Source organism: Manis javanica, chromosome 13 (genome assembly GCF_040802235.1).
Source record: "Manis javanica isolate MJ-LG chromosome 13, MJ_LKY, whole genome shotgun sequence".
Lineage (NCBI taxonomy): Eukaryota > Metazoa > Chordata > Mammalia > Pholidota > Manidae > Manis > Manis javanica.
Genome location: NC_133168.1, coordinates 85,104,530 through 85,118,209, shown reverse-complemented (window position 1 = coordinate 85,118,209; position 13,680 = coordinate 85,104,530). Strand labels below are relative to the sequence as shown.

The following is a 13,680-nucleotide window of genomic DNA, read 5'->3' as shown; positions in this document are numbered from 1 at the left end:
TCACCCCTCCTCCTCATCCAGGGGCTCCATGGCCTGGAGAAATGACATGAAGTGCTTGTCGGGCTCCAGGTCATACAGTGCGGCCAAGTGCTTTTGCGTCCGGATCTAGTGTAGGATGGAAGCGGCAGTCATGCACTGTCATCTCCAAGATTCATCCATTTTCTGAGTAGGGTGAATGAGTGACTTGAATAAGGGAATGTGGAAATCACCATACCTTTCAAATCCTTGGTGGTGACATCAGTCTGTAGTCTCTCCTGGAATATATACCATAGATGGCGTTCTAGAGGCTTGTACTTGACCTGCCACACAGCATGAATTCCTTCCTTCCCTATTCCTAGTCTGGAGCTCCACCTGCAGCATAAGACCTGGAGACTTGTCTCCAGCCTGGAGCCCCCCAAGGGGGTGTTTGTGCTGATCCTGGAACTCCCCTCCAGGCCAGGCCTCCCCTCCTGGGAGGGTGAACACATCCTGAGAGCCCTGGGAGAGCATTATGGGGAGAATCAGAGCCAAGTGCCTCTGCTCAGCCTCCCCAGCCTTTTGTCACAGATATCAGGCCGCTCAGCCAGGACCCAGGAGCGGGACACCAGGGGCCTCACACCAGCCTAGCCTGGGGATGGATGGCTGAGGGGCACCATGGGGGAGGACTGGGGGACCTGGGAACTTTGGGGGGTGCTCTGAGGTGTGAAGCATGGAGAAATTGGGCTCACAGAAAGCCCCCCAGTGTAAGGAGTGCACCTCTTGGAGGTGACCAAGTTCAGCGTTGTTTGAAAAGGACTTTTCTGGAATGTGTGGAGCAGCTGTGTCTCATTAAATGGGACAGTGCTAGACTGGTGCCCTGCAGCCGAGGGATCTACTTGGGTACATCTGCAGTGGTGTTCAAGATGTGAAGAGACACCCTGGGGCTTCTAATCAGCAAGTTTCTGTGTCTGATCATAATCTATAGGTGACAGGAAATAAGGTTCAGTTTGTGTTTGAACAGCCCTCCCCAGTGTTGCCAAGGTGTGCCAGCCTGGGGCTTAGAGCACCCCGCTCTTCCTGAGCACCTTATGGGGGGAGGACAGAGGATGGATGACAACCTGGAGGAGGTCAGGGCCCCCCTGCATCAGAGAGTTTAAGGGCTGGGGGTGGGGTGGGCTGGGGCACATGATGTCTGCAGGAGGGGCAGAGCTTTGAGAAGAAAGAGCAGTGTGGTGGCAATCCATTCATCATTTATTACATTCTGCACAGGGATGACCCCAACCCCCAGGAACCATTAACCTCAGACACAACAAGCACCCAGCCCACACTGCGCCTGGGGAGGCTATTTCTCAGGGATGAGGGGAGGGAGTTGCACAGGGGGCTCCCCTGGAAGCAAGCTCCGGAACCCTGAGACAGCCGGCCACTCCTGCATCCTCGGATGCCTCCACTGGGAACCAGGGGGCTGTGGTCCCACGCAGCACTGCGCCGTGTCCATGTCCATCCCGGGAAAGGCCCCCATCTCTTCCTGGAACCCTGTGGCTACAACTCGGGGGCTGATGGTGCCCAGGCAGGAGTTGGCGTCACGGCGGGAGGCCACCTGCATGAAGGAGAACATCCTCCATACGGTGGGGCGGCTCGCCTCTGTCCAGTGGGCCATGAGCAGAGGGGACGACACAGCACGAAGGTGGCCAAGTTGGCCACAGCTACGTATGGGTCCTTGAGGATACAGCGGCAGCCTGGGGAGCAGCTCAGGCTCAGGATGAGCAGCGGGAGGAGGAGGAGCAGCAAGCAGACTGGGGTCCTGGGGCGCCAGGTGCCGCCTGCCCGAAGGGGAAGAAGCTCTCCTCCTCACACAGCCAGGACACCAGCAGGGCCGTGGGCCCAATGACAGCAGCTACAGGGCCATGCGGGTGAGCAGAAGAGGCAGGTTATCCCGGGTTCCCCCCATTATCCTGCTTCCACCCCGTCCCCACTGCTCTCTGGGTTCCGGGCCCTGTGCTGAGGGTCCTGTCAATCACCAGCACCCCGGAAGTCCCTGTCACGGGAAGGCTCCTGAGCATCACCTACTCACAGAGGAGGAGGCTGGGTCCCAGAGGGGGAGGGGAACCACCCTTCAGTCTGACAGGACTGGTCGGCTGTGGAGCTGGGACCCCAGCCCCACCGGTCTTTAGGACGCCCCCACACCCAGCATGGCCCGAAGGTTCCCTGAAGCTGAGGAGCAGCCCACCCCCTGCCGATCGCCCCAGCCCAGAAACTCACCTGGCCCTGGTCAGGAAGTTTAAATCTTGTGGGACCTAAAGAACCGCAACAGTCCCTTTCTGCTGGCCCCCTGGCCTGGGGGCTCCAGCTGGCAGGACAGGCTGTAGCTGCAGGACAGAGGGACACCTGTGAGCCCCTGGAGCCACACGTCAGGGAGCCCTTCCCCCAGAGCCTACCGGCAGCTGCAGCCCATGCCTGACCCCGGCCGGCCTCACCTCTCCTCCTCATCCAGGGGTTCCACAGCCTGGAGAAATGACATGACGTGCTCCTTGGGCTCCAGGTCATACAGTCTGGCCATGTGCTGGTATATCGTCATCTCATGTAGGATGACAGTGACCTGGTGCAGAGGAAGGACAGGATGCAGACAAGAGGGGGTGAGGAGTGGGGCACTGGGATGGTCCCAGATCTTTGCTCACACGGGAACCCACCTTCCCTCCAATGCCATCCAGCCCTGCCTGTTCCCACTGTTGGGTCTCCAGCTCCTCCTCCAGGAAGGAGGCCGTGATGCCACCCCCCACCTGACAAAACATTTAGTATCCTCAGCTCTGTGTGTCTTAACTCTCTCCAGACACGTTAGACCCAGGGGATGGGCCAGACAGGGTCCTGCCCAGGGGGTCTTGACTCCATCTCTCACCTTCCGTGACTGGGCGCTCAACTGTCTCTGTCTCATCCCGTCACCCTGGAAGGCAGGAAGGCAACCAAAGTGCATCAGAAACAGCCCCCTGAGCCCAGAACGAGGCCGGCACGTCCCTACCCTTTCTCAAGTTGGAGGACCTCCAGGGCCCTCCCAGGGGCAGGCCTGCCCAGAAACGACATCCGGACCTGGCCCGGGATCGGGGCTACCGAGAAGCGGGGACTGCACTGGGGAGCTGAGGCCAAGCTTCCCACGCAACTGTGTGATGGCAGACAGGGAGACTGGGGCCTCAGGCGGGAAGGCACTGCCAGCCCCCTGATGTGCTTCCTGCCCTGAAGGAGCAGCATCCCTCCCCCTGGGCAGGGCCTGAGGGGGAGACCAGTCCTTGCCCAGATGCTGCCCCCTGGAGCCCTCAGCCCCACCTGCCCTGGGTCCAGGACTGGGGCTTAAACCTGTCCTTCTGGCACTCCTCTCCAAGAAGCCCAGCTCCTGGGCTGGAGGGGGTACTCAGGAGGGGTGAAGGCCCGGTGCTGAGAGGTCCAGGCTCACTGGGGGCTCTCTTCTCTCTAAATGTCATCCTACCCCCCGTTCCCTGCTGGGTCACTCACGTCATTTTTGTCCGGGAGTTGGTCGACGGGCACGTCACGTAGAAACAATCCAAGGAATGGGACCATGCCCTGTGCCACCGGGGTGGGGAGGTGATGAGTCCCCACCTGCCTCAGGGGCGCCCACAGAGCCTCCCCTGAACCCCACACCCGCAGCCCCCAGCTCCCTGGGACCACCCTATGCTGTCTCCCTCCACTCCCTTCACCCTGAGCTCCACTTTCAGTCCCTCCCAGGGCTGGCTTTTGCCCAATCCCAGGACCTGTGGGCCGTGCACCTGTCCTCCACCTTCCCCCTGTACCCAGCTGCTCTCGCCCTCCTCCTGGTCACCCCAGTGCCGGCAGCTCAGGGCTGGTGGCACCAGGAGCAGGTACAGGGTCGCCCGCACCGCCCGTGACCCACGCCACGCCACTCTCACCTGCTTCCTCGTATACTGGCATCCCGTGAGGGTGCACAGCTGTTGATTCACGATGGCCCTTGCCTCCTGCAAGGACCAGGACACTCAGGTGCTCATGCTCCCCTCCCACGTGCCTCCCACAACCAGACCGTGGTGCATGGATGCCTTGCCTGAGCCCCCTGGCACCCATGCTGTCCCCACCTCCAGCAGGCTCTCAGCCTAGAGCGACCTCAGCTCCAGCACACACTCATACTCATGGGGGTCCTTAGGCCTCAGCCACAGCCCTGAGAGTGTCAGGGGAGGTCCCTCTGCCTCCCAGGGTGCCCTGAGGACTCACTGTCACCTGGCTATCAGCACGGCTCCCCTCACATGCCCGTGGGGGGGTGCCCACAAAGCTGAAGCCCATTTTGTGCTCCCTGGACCCTGCTCACCTGGGAGGCCCGCACCCCAGTGTGACGGCAACCGTCCATGTCCACATGAGGAGCCCGAGGCCACAGAGGGGCAGTGACAGGCTCAGGGGACCCAGGGGAGAAGCCGACGTTGCTCAGCCACAGGCTCCATTCCTGCTGCCTACCCCGCCCCAGCCCCAGCCCCAACTGGAGCCTGTCCTCTGGGTCCTCACTGGATGCCAGACCCCCAGTCAAGTGGAGCCAGGGAGGGAGACAGACGAGGCCCTCAGGGGCTAGGGGGACCCTACTTTCCCCGTCAGCTTCCCCCTCCCACCCTGCACACCTCGAGTCTGCCCCAAAGCTGTGCCACAGCACGGCAGAGGACTTGCCCCGAGGACCCCCTCTTCCAGACCTCTGGCCTACATTTACCTTGAGAAGCCACTCTCTGTTAGCCTCCTCATCCCTCTTTTTAAGTTTTTTGTAGGTCCGGGAGCTCTTCCTAAGGGGAGGGGAGAGGAGGAGGGAGAAACATGGCCAGCAGGGAGAGAGTTTGGGGGCAGACCGCTTTTCCTGGGGCACCCAGGAGATCCAGTAGCCTGCATGAGGCTTTCCACCACAGCTCTGGGCCCTGGGGAATCTGTGGCCTGGGGAGGGCGTTGCATGTTTCCACCCAGGGCCTCCATTCCCAGTTCTCCCGTGGGCGAATCTGCTTTGGGCCAGGTTGCTGCAGAACACAAGCTCAAGATCTCCAATGGGCTTCAACCCATACCTGACATAGCAGGAAACTGATTCCTGCAGGGGTACCCCTGGCCTAACCCACAGGGGGCCACAAGAGCCCGCCATCCTGCCCCTAGGCTCTGCCACCTCCCAGGAAGTCCCAGCCCACTGAGGGACACTGCAAGATGTAGGTGTGTCCCTGTCCACTCAGGTGCCCCGGTCCCAGGGACAGGACTACCTACCAGGAAACGTGTCCCCAGGTGCTCTCCAGACGACCTATGGGAGGGCTCCGCAGGGCCAAGAGAATGGCACGGAGGGCAGCGAAATTCTTGAGGGCCAGACACTCCTGGGATGGAAGACAGAGCTGAGAGCCTGGCCTGCTTCTCTGCTCTGTCCCCCCGTGAATTCCTGTCCTTAAGGAGACAGACACTCAGGAAGCCCAGCACACCTGGTACCTGCTGAACAGCCCTGCTGGGTGGAGGATTGTAGCTCAACCCAAGGAAGGGGCCAGGCATGGCTGTCCCACCCCTGGGGCCTATGAGTCCATGTCCTCGTGCCCCTGGCATGAGGGGCTCAGGGACCATGCAAGGCAGGCCGCAGACAACCATCCTGAGAGCTGGCAAAGGAGGGACCCTGGGGGCCATCCCATGACACACCTCAGCCACCTGGATCCAGAACTGCACCACTTGGGCCCTGTCCTGGGCCGTCATGGTCACGGTCCCGAGGCAGGAGGAGATGACCAAGCTAACCATGGCATCGAATTGCCTGATGACCATTTGCACGTTGGGGGCCAGGAGCTCAATGCCCTTCATCAGTGGCTGGCTCTCTAAGCAGGCCTTGAATTCACCGTATTCAATCCTGCTGTACTGCTCCTGGGGATGACAAGGGGTGTCATACAGCTGTGCCCCTGGTGCCTCTGTTCCCAGGCAGGGTCACCAGTCAGAGCTGGGGCACAGGCAGCTGGAGATGTGCTGTGAGCCTTGTGGCAGTCTGGGCTTCAGACCATGTCCACTGAGGCGCCCAGGACCGGATGCACAGGACCCCACAGTGGTGGGGAACGGAGGGGTTTTGCTCACAGGCACCCTCACTCACCTCCTCCCTGCAGCACAAGGCAGCTCACACCTGCCCATCCTGGGGCATCTGCCTCCCATTCTGCCACCCCGTGGGTCCCGCTCCCCACTCAGGTGCAGTTTCCCCAGAAACACCTCCAACCGAGGATTTTGTTGGTGTCTGTGTCTCCCACGCTGTCAGGTCCATGGCAGGGGCCTCTGAAGTGCGGAGGCTGCGGAGGCCTGCCAGGCCAATAGCCCGAGGACCTAAGGCCCTGGCAGCACCTCCCTGAGCACCCCTCCCCTGCCCTGCCCCTCCCAGCCTGGCCAGGCCCTGCCCACCTTCCCTCCACTCCTCCTCATTGGTCTGCAAGGATCCCTCAGTGCCAGCCCTACTGTCCCCCTGTGGTCAGTGAAGGCTTGGGGGTGAGGAGAGTCAGGGCACATAGTGAGTCCGTGGGGAAGGTAGGACGTGGTCCCAGATCACACGAGTCCACTCCAGGGGACAGCAGGTCTGGGGCAGCCCGTGACACAGGGCAGGCCCACCCCCAACCCCGAGAGCCCACTCCGCTCACCGCACACAGCAGGGTCAGCTGCTCGGCCACCAGGTCGGCGGGGAACTGCAGGATGGTCCGTTCCTCCGTCCTCGGCACGTCCTGGGTGATCGTGACACAGGCGCTGATGGGCTCCGGGTCCGCCTCTGGCTCTGCCAGGCCTGTTGTCATTCCTGCAGGTGCCACGGGACCCGGGCTCGAGGGCTCATGGGGCTCCAGCTCGGGGCCTGGCACCGGGGCTGAGACCACTCCTGGGATGTCCCAGGGGCTCATGGGGTCTGGACATGTCTCTGGCTCTGCAAGGCCTGGTACCATTATGGCAGTTGCTCCGTGCCCCCTGCCTGAGGGCTCCTGGGGCTCCAGCTCGGGGCCTTGCCTCGGAGCTGAGGCCTCTGCTAGGATGTCCTCCGGCTCTGCAGGGGCTGAAGCAGGTGACACCGGCCGTAGCTCCAGCACCGGGGTCTCAGGGAGTTCCTGGACGGGCTCTACCCACGAAGCCGGCCCTCCCTGTGTCTCTGGGGCCAGCTGCATCTGCCGTGGTTCTGGAGCAGGACACAGAGAAAGGGTCACCCCGGGGCTGATTCCCCGCACCTTACAAGGACAGAAGAGCCCTTACTGCCTTGAAGGGAACCCCAGTCTGGGAAGCCCACCCTAGAAGGTCCCCTGGCTGCAGCCCCTCACCTTCCAGCTCTGCCACCGTGGGTCCCAGGTGCTCCTCCTGGACCAAGTGGTGGAGGACTTGGCCCTCCAGGGTGGAGGAAGCCTGGGTGGCATCGATGATGATGGGCACACGCTCGGGCTCCCAGGCAAGGCGCCTAGCCTGTCCCATCCTGGGGCTGGGGGAAGGCCAGGGGGTGGCAGAGTGAGAAGCCTGGTCTTTCTAGCCACACTGCCCTCTGGGTCCACCCTTGTGTGGGCCTGGCCGCTGTGCACTCCCCTGCCTCTCCAGGCACCTGCCCCTCCCCCTTCCTGACCCTGCGTATCTGTCCTGGGACCCCATCCTCTCCCATCCTCCCGAAGAGGAAGTCCCCAGTCCTCAGCCCGCCCATGGCAATCCGAAGATGAGTGACCTGCTGGGCTCTGCTGGGCTCCCCCTGCCCCAAGCCCCAAACTCCTCCTCCCCCCATTCTGTGAGATGGACAGCGCCCCCTCTGGACCCAGTGAATGCTCACATTTTCAGTTCCTCCTCTGGCCCCTCGTCATGCCCCCTGTTACTTGAAGAGGCCATGAGGGCATCACTTGCGACACTCCCTGGCCGTGACCTGCGGATGATGCCTGAAGTGACTGCCCGAGTCCACCCGGGATGGGGTCCCAGTATTGTGTCTGCGTCCTTCACTCAGTTATGCTAAGTGTCCCCAAAGGGTCTGCACAAAGTGGGCACTGCGTACCTATTGGTGCTTAAGGAAGTCCTACCAGAACCTGTCCAGGTACCCCTCTCCTGCCCCCAGAGGTCCCTCATGTGGTCACAGTGAGGACAAGGACCCGGCCCAGCCACAGGGAATCGTGAGCCTCTGTTCCAAAGACTGCTTTCCATGTGCTTTTCCAAATGAGCCAGGCTCCAGGCCACTGATGGGTGAGACCAAAGGCTTTCATCGGGTACAGAGAAGTAAGCCCCGAAGTCGCCCAGCTTGGCCGGCAGTCCTCTCTGCAGTGCCGGGCGCCAGGGGAGCCCCTCTAAGGTGCCTGCTGTGTTCCCCATGGGCACCCTAACAGGCTGATAGCCAGCCACCCTGCCTGTCAGAGGAGCATGCTGTGGCTCAGACACATGTGGGGACAAGCAAGACACACCACGGGCTGTGGGCAGAGGCCCAACTGTGCCGAGGAGGGAGGTGGGTGCTCACCGTGGGAGCAGCTGGCCCGTGGCTGGCTGGTCAGCATCACTTGCAGGGAGTAGGGACCAGGAAATGTTCCGGATGACGGTTGTCCCTGAAGACAGCCTTCTTGCCCAGAACTGTCCCTGCTTCTCCTTCACAGCTGCCAGCTGGTCGGCGTCCTCGGGAGGGAGGGTGGCCTCGGAAGTGCTCCGGCTGGTGTTTGGAGCTGGTTCCACTCGTACCGAGGGCTTTCTCCCCTTCCTCTTCACTCTTGTCCAGGGAGCCCTGCATGTGGGGACCTCAGTCCCATGGACAGTTGGCTCAGGTTCACACTGAGAGGGGGAGCAGGGATATAGTCAGTGGGAAACCCAGGACCCACCAGGACAAGAGGTTTGCAGCTCACCCGAGAGCCCCGAGCCCCCTGGGGTGCCAACAAGGAGAGGCACGGGGTGCCCCTGGGAACGAGGTTCCAGGCCCCCTGGAGTGGGACTGTCGGCCACTCTCGTGGAGGGCCCTGGCAGGTTGCCAGGTGTGGAACGAGGTCTTGGGGTATAGACAGCCTGCTCCAGTTGGAGAAAGATGGAGTAGGTGAATCCATCCACCAGCTCCTCCATGCTCCCCAGGGTGGAGCTCTGCAAAGCCAGCACCTGGTAGCTGGGGAGGAGGCACCCACGGTTGCGTGGACCTCCCCGCAGGGGGCAATGTGGGCCCCCAACCCTGGCCCTGAGATCAGGCAAACAGGGTGGCCTTCTGTGTAGACATCCAGTCGCTCAGGGAATGAAAGGTCACCCCTGGGCTCATGATTGACATGTGGGTGGAAGTACCTGGTCCCAACACTTACCTCCACATCCTGAATGAGACCAGAGCTGTGACACTGACTGCCCCCCTCCTCCCCAGCCTGCAGTGCCACCCATGCCCCACACCCACCGCACACACAAGGGGCCGGGGGAAAGGTCCGCCCGGGATGGGTCACCCTCGTGGCCTGGCCCTGGAGTGGCCCGCTCTGGGCTGCCCTGTCTTACCTTGGGGGTCCTCGGGAGACATGGACAGAGGCATTGGAGGTGGTCTCTGAGCCAACGCCCACAGGCAGCAAGAGGACACTCTCTCTGGGCTTCCCTGACTCCTACGCCTTCAGAAGGCTTCACACAACAAGACCGCATGTTGCTCTGTTGAGCGCCTCTGGTCAAGTGAGCTGGACTGAGGTCTGCGACCAGGATCTGAGTTCTGTCCAGGTCACAATTCAGGTTCTACTGGGTGTGTCATCAGTGACATCACTTCTTCAAGGGTCCATTTCCTGGTCCCCTCCCTGCATTCAGACACGCCCACATGCCCCTCTGGGCTGCTGACTGCCCACCCTCCTGGCCCTTGCCATGCACAACTACACAGATATGTAGCAGAGCTCTCCCCCCATAATACCTTCCAGGAGCTTCCCAGTGTCCCAACCTGCACAGGCAGGGTCACGCCAGACATTCCTCCCTAGGGACATCCCCAGGGATATATGGATGACACCTCCAACTCCTGGGGGCTCGTGTCACATGTGTCTGATGCACAGCCTCAGAGATGGAAGAAGGCCAACCAGGTTTGGCATGGAGCGTGGAACACGACGCAATGCAGGCCAGGGTCCAGGCCTTGTGATCTTGGGCAAGTCAGTCCACTTCTAGGCTGTTTTCAGGTGTGCACCTGGAAGGGGCGGCAATGAGAGGACATCCAGGTGGTGTCATCTACTGGCATCCACCTTCCAAAAGTCCAGGCTGCTCTCAAACTAGGTGCTTTCCAGACCAATGAGTGAATGGGTCAGAGGAGCACACCGGAAATGAAATCCAAGGTGGTCCACCAGGCCGCTGTGCTCGTGTGTGTGTGTGTGTGTGTGTGTGTGTTGGGGTGGGGGGTGCAGATACAGCATCTTATTCACCTTAGAAGGGATAGCTTGGCATGCCCACAAGATAGACTTCTAGTAACTTCTCTAAGATGAAAGGCCCCGGAATTTTTGTTGGATTTATTTCCCACCTTCTGACACGTGACTGCACTATCAATATGCCTAGATGAGCTGTACTTCCTGATCAGTGGGTCCGATCAGCCTAGTACCATCAATGGGATGGGCCAGTGTGACGGCTTCTGGAAGGAAGAGGAGATGAAGCTTCCTTCTGTCTAAATGACAACCTAAGTCTGGAGGTCTGATAGACCTCTGAGAAAGCTTTCTCCCCTTGCCGGCTGAAAGCTAACTGCCCTGCTGGTCTTTACTCACAGGAAGAGAACAAAGAGCATTTTCCTGATCAATAGTTTCACACTGGGTGCTTGGGGATCAAGTGATGAATCCCCATGTGCAGCAGGAACTGCAGTTTGAGACACTCCGATTACGGTGACCATCATGTTATCTCCAAGATTCAAGCGTTTTCTGAGTAGGCCAAGTGAGTGACTTCAATAAGCGTATGTGGAAATCGCCAGCCTGACATCTTTCAAATCCTTGGTGATGTTGACATCTGTAACCTCTCCTGAAAGGCAGGCAGTACTGCTTTCAATGTATACTTTAGAGGGAGTTCTAGAGGCTTGTACTTGACCTGCCACACAGCGTGAATTCCTTGCCGGCACAGTCCCCTGTGGCTCGCAAGGAGGAAGCCGGGAGCTCTGCGTCCCCGACAGCTCGGCCCTGTGGTGGTTCTGACACTGAAGGAACGGCACTGCGGGCACTTGGTCGGGGTGGGGGGTGCTGCTCCTGATACCAAACCTGGTCATCGTCCCTAAGGTCAAACCACAAAACACAATGACAAGGTTTTGAGGAAAGGAAAGAATCGTTTATTGACTTGCTAGCAAATGAGGGAGTGGCAGGCTCCTACCTTGAAGAACCACCGTCCTCCTGACACATAAGCGGTCAGGGCTTTTCCAGGGGAAATGGTAGGAGAGAGGCTGGGGTGCAGACACATGAAGTTGCAGCTTGCAAGGGTCCAAGCAGACATTCCTGCGCTGACTCACTAGCTTTGTGTTTTTCTTTTCTGCCCCTCCTCAGTCCCCGGGGACTGGATGCTTGAGGTTGAACAAAATCAGCTTTCAGCTTTAACTCTGACCCTCAGATTCAGAAAACCTGGAGAACAATTAGAAATTGCCCCGTCCCCCCACCCCCCACCCCTGTTAGTGGCTACAAAGTTTCTGGGGCTGCTTGGGTTCACTTTTCAGTGAATGTTAGTGTTCAGTTTTTAACACAGATTTGATTCCCCTTTTCTCTTATTACAAATTCATTTCTTACTGCATTCCCTCAACAGCAGTCCCAAAACATCATGAAATGCCTTGAGGGAAAGTTTCTGACTTTATTTCCCGAAGATAGCCACAAGTTGAAAAACACAGCCCTAAGCGTTTCTTGGAATATCAGTGCTGGCTGACAGGAACTGCCATCTGCGGTGCAGATTTCCAGTGGACTCTCTTACTTGTTCAAATTCTGCAAATGTTGCTGTTAGAATCAGCAAGGGACTGTATCCTTGCAACTGCCTGGAGCTGACAGCCTTGCATTAAATAATCCGCACGCACAATTTTCTCAAGAGCACCTCCCCCACTTCTACCATATGAACTAAGTGGGGAAATGACAAGAGGGGACCTACAGAGGCCTTCATGTCCAGACCTACTCCCCCACTCCTTCCACAGAGGCCTCAGGAGCCGAGGGGGCAGTGCTTGCAAGCCCAGGGCCTCCACTCTGCATTCCAGGCTGCTCCCCCTGCTGCTGCTTACACTTCTTACCACTTTCAGAAACTTAGGAAAAAAACACAGGCACAAGTTGCGCCTTACTGAGGTTTCGGTTCAGTGAACAGGTGAGCCTACAGCTCCCAGGAGTCAGCCTGTCCTGGTCCTGCCCCTGCCAGTCCTCCAGTTCATTCTGTGCTGTGAATACCAGAGCTGGCCCTTCCTGCTGGGAACCTGTAGCTGATGCTGTTGCCAAGTGCCTACTGCCTTGTGCAGCCAGCCATGTACACAGCTGGCTGTGTATGGATCCCACCATGCTGCTCCCTCTCCACACAATACCCAGGGACTCTGGCACCACCTTCACGTCTTCGCTCCCTGTCCCACATGCCCTCTAGCTTAATTGAGGTTCACCTGACATAAAAACAGTGGCACACACTCCAAGGGAAGGATTGATGGCGTGATTATAACATTCTGGACCATCACCACAGTCAAGGTGAGGAATGCCCATCACCCCAACAGTGTCCTCAGGACCCTTTGAAATTCCTCCTTCCCTGCCATCAGCAATTACATCCCATTCCCAGGCTGTGCCTGGTCTCCTTCAAATGCAAAGATCCCTGTAAATGACCTTGCATTTTCTAGAGTTTTCTATGCACTCATTTTCATCTGGCTCCTTTTACTCAGCATTGTCATTTTGAGATGCATGCCTGCTGTTACATGGATGAAAAAGTCATACCTTTTCATTGCTGAACAGTGTTGTCCTGGGGTACTAGACCATGGTTGGTTTATCCGTTCCCCTGAGGATGGACTACAAATAAAGCTCTTATGCATTTGTGTGTCTTTTTGCATAAACATGTTTTTATTCCTCTTGGATCTCATCAGAGGGAAATCACTGTGTACGTGTACGGTTTTAAACATGTAGCCAAGCTATTTTTTACCAGCCCTATAAAAATACTGCAGTTGCTCCGCATCTTTGCCAACACATTTACATTCAGGTCTTTAATTTTAGCCATTCTCATGTGCTGTATCTCACTATGCTTGCCACCTACATTTGTCTTTCACTTCCATTTCCCACATGACTCATGTTCAGGAAAAGAAAAGTGAAGCCACATATGGACTGGGGGCAAATACTTGCAAATCATACCCTCAGCAGAGGACATGTATTTACCATATATAAAGACTCACTACAGCCCAGTGGCAAGAAGACAAGTAACCATTCCTTGCTCCCCACAAAACAGTAGAAAAGGCAAATGATGTGTCCCAGGTGTTACGCCAAGCAAGTGAGGGTGATGGCCCCCATCACCTGCCATTGCCAGTCTGACCCCCATTGCTGCCTGTCCCTGGCCATGCTTCCCTGGACCCCCAACGTGCCCCCAGCCTGCAGCACAAAGGGGTGGCGTCGTGACTCTGATGTAAACCTTTGTGTGGCCTCGTCACTCTCAGAGTAGGGGCCAAAGCTGCCTCTCCCTGGAAAACCATGTGGTTTAACCCAGCCACTCTCCTCCTGGATCCAACAGAGGAGACTCCAGGAGCTCAGCCCTTTCAGGTTCTGGGTGGGCATTGTTCGGGCCTGGTGCCCAGGACAGTGTCTACAGTGTGGTGGGTTTTGATCAGTTGGGTAAGTCAAACCATTAGCTGTC

At 58.5% G+C, this 13,680-nt stretch overlaps 1 protein-coding gene and 1 long non-coding RNA gene across 5 annotated transcripts in view; one reads left to right on the top strand and one right to left on the bottom strand.

Annotated features, from left to right (window-relative positions):
* LOC140845550 (uncharacterized) overlaps positions 1-13,680 on the top strand; it is a 50,895-nt gene that overhangs the window by 26,350 nt on the left and 10,865 nt on the right. The gene's annotated exons all lie outside the window — the stretch shown is intronic.
* On the bottom strand, positions 1,167-7,105 carry LOC140845549 (ral-GDS-related protein-like). 4 transcript variants are annotated; one of them, XM_073219984.1, is made up of 10 exons: positions 6,582-7,105; positions 5,614-5,829; positions 5,200-5,303; positions 4,670-4,739; positions 3,873-3,938; positions 3,460-3,528; positions 2,852-2,896; positions 2,433-2,554; positions 2,218-2,324; positions 1,169-1,852 (listed from the first exon to the last, which is right to left on the bottom strand). In XM_073219984.1, exons 1-9 carry the CDS (start codon positions 7,089-7,091, stop codon positions 2,237-2,239), a joined length of 1,290 nt encoding a protein of 429 aa, XP_073076085.1. In that variant the 5' UTR covers positions 7,092-7,105; the 3' UTR covers positions 1,169-1,852; positions 2,218-2,236. The 4 variants fall into 4 exon arrangements, with proteins under 4 accessions (XP_073076083.1, XP_073076084.1, XP_073076085.1 ...); XM_073219983.1 differs by having other exon boundaries at positions 1,168-2,324; XM_073219982.1 differs by having other exon boundaries at positions 1,167-2,896.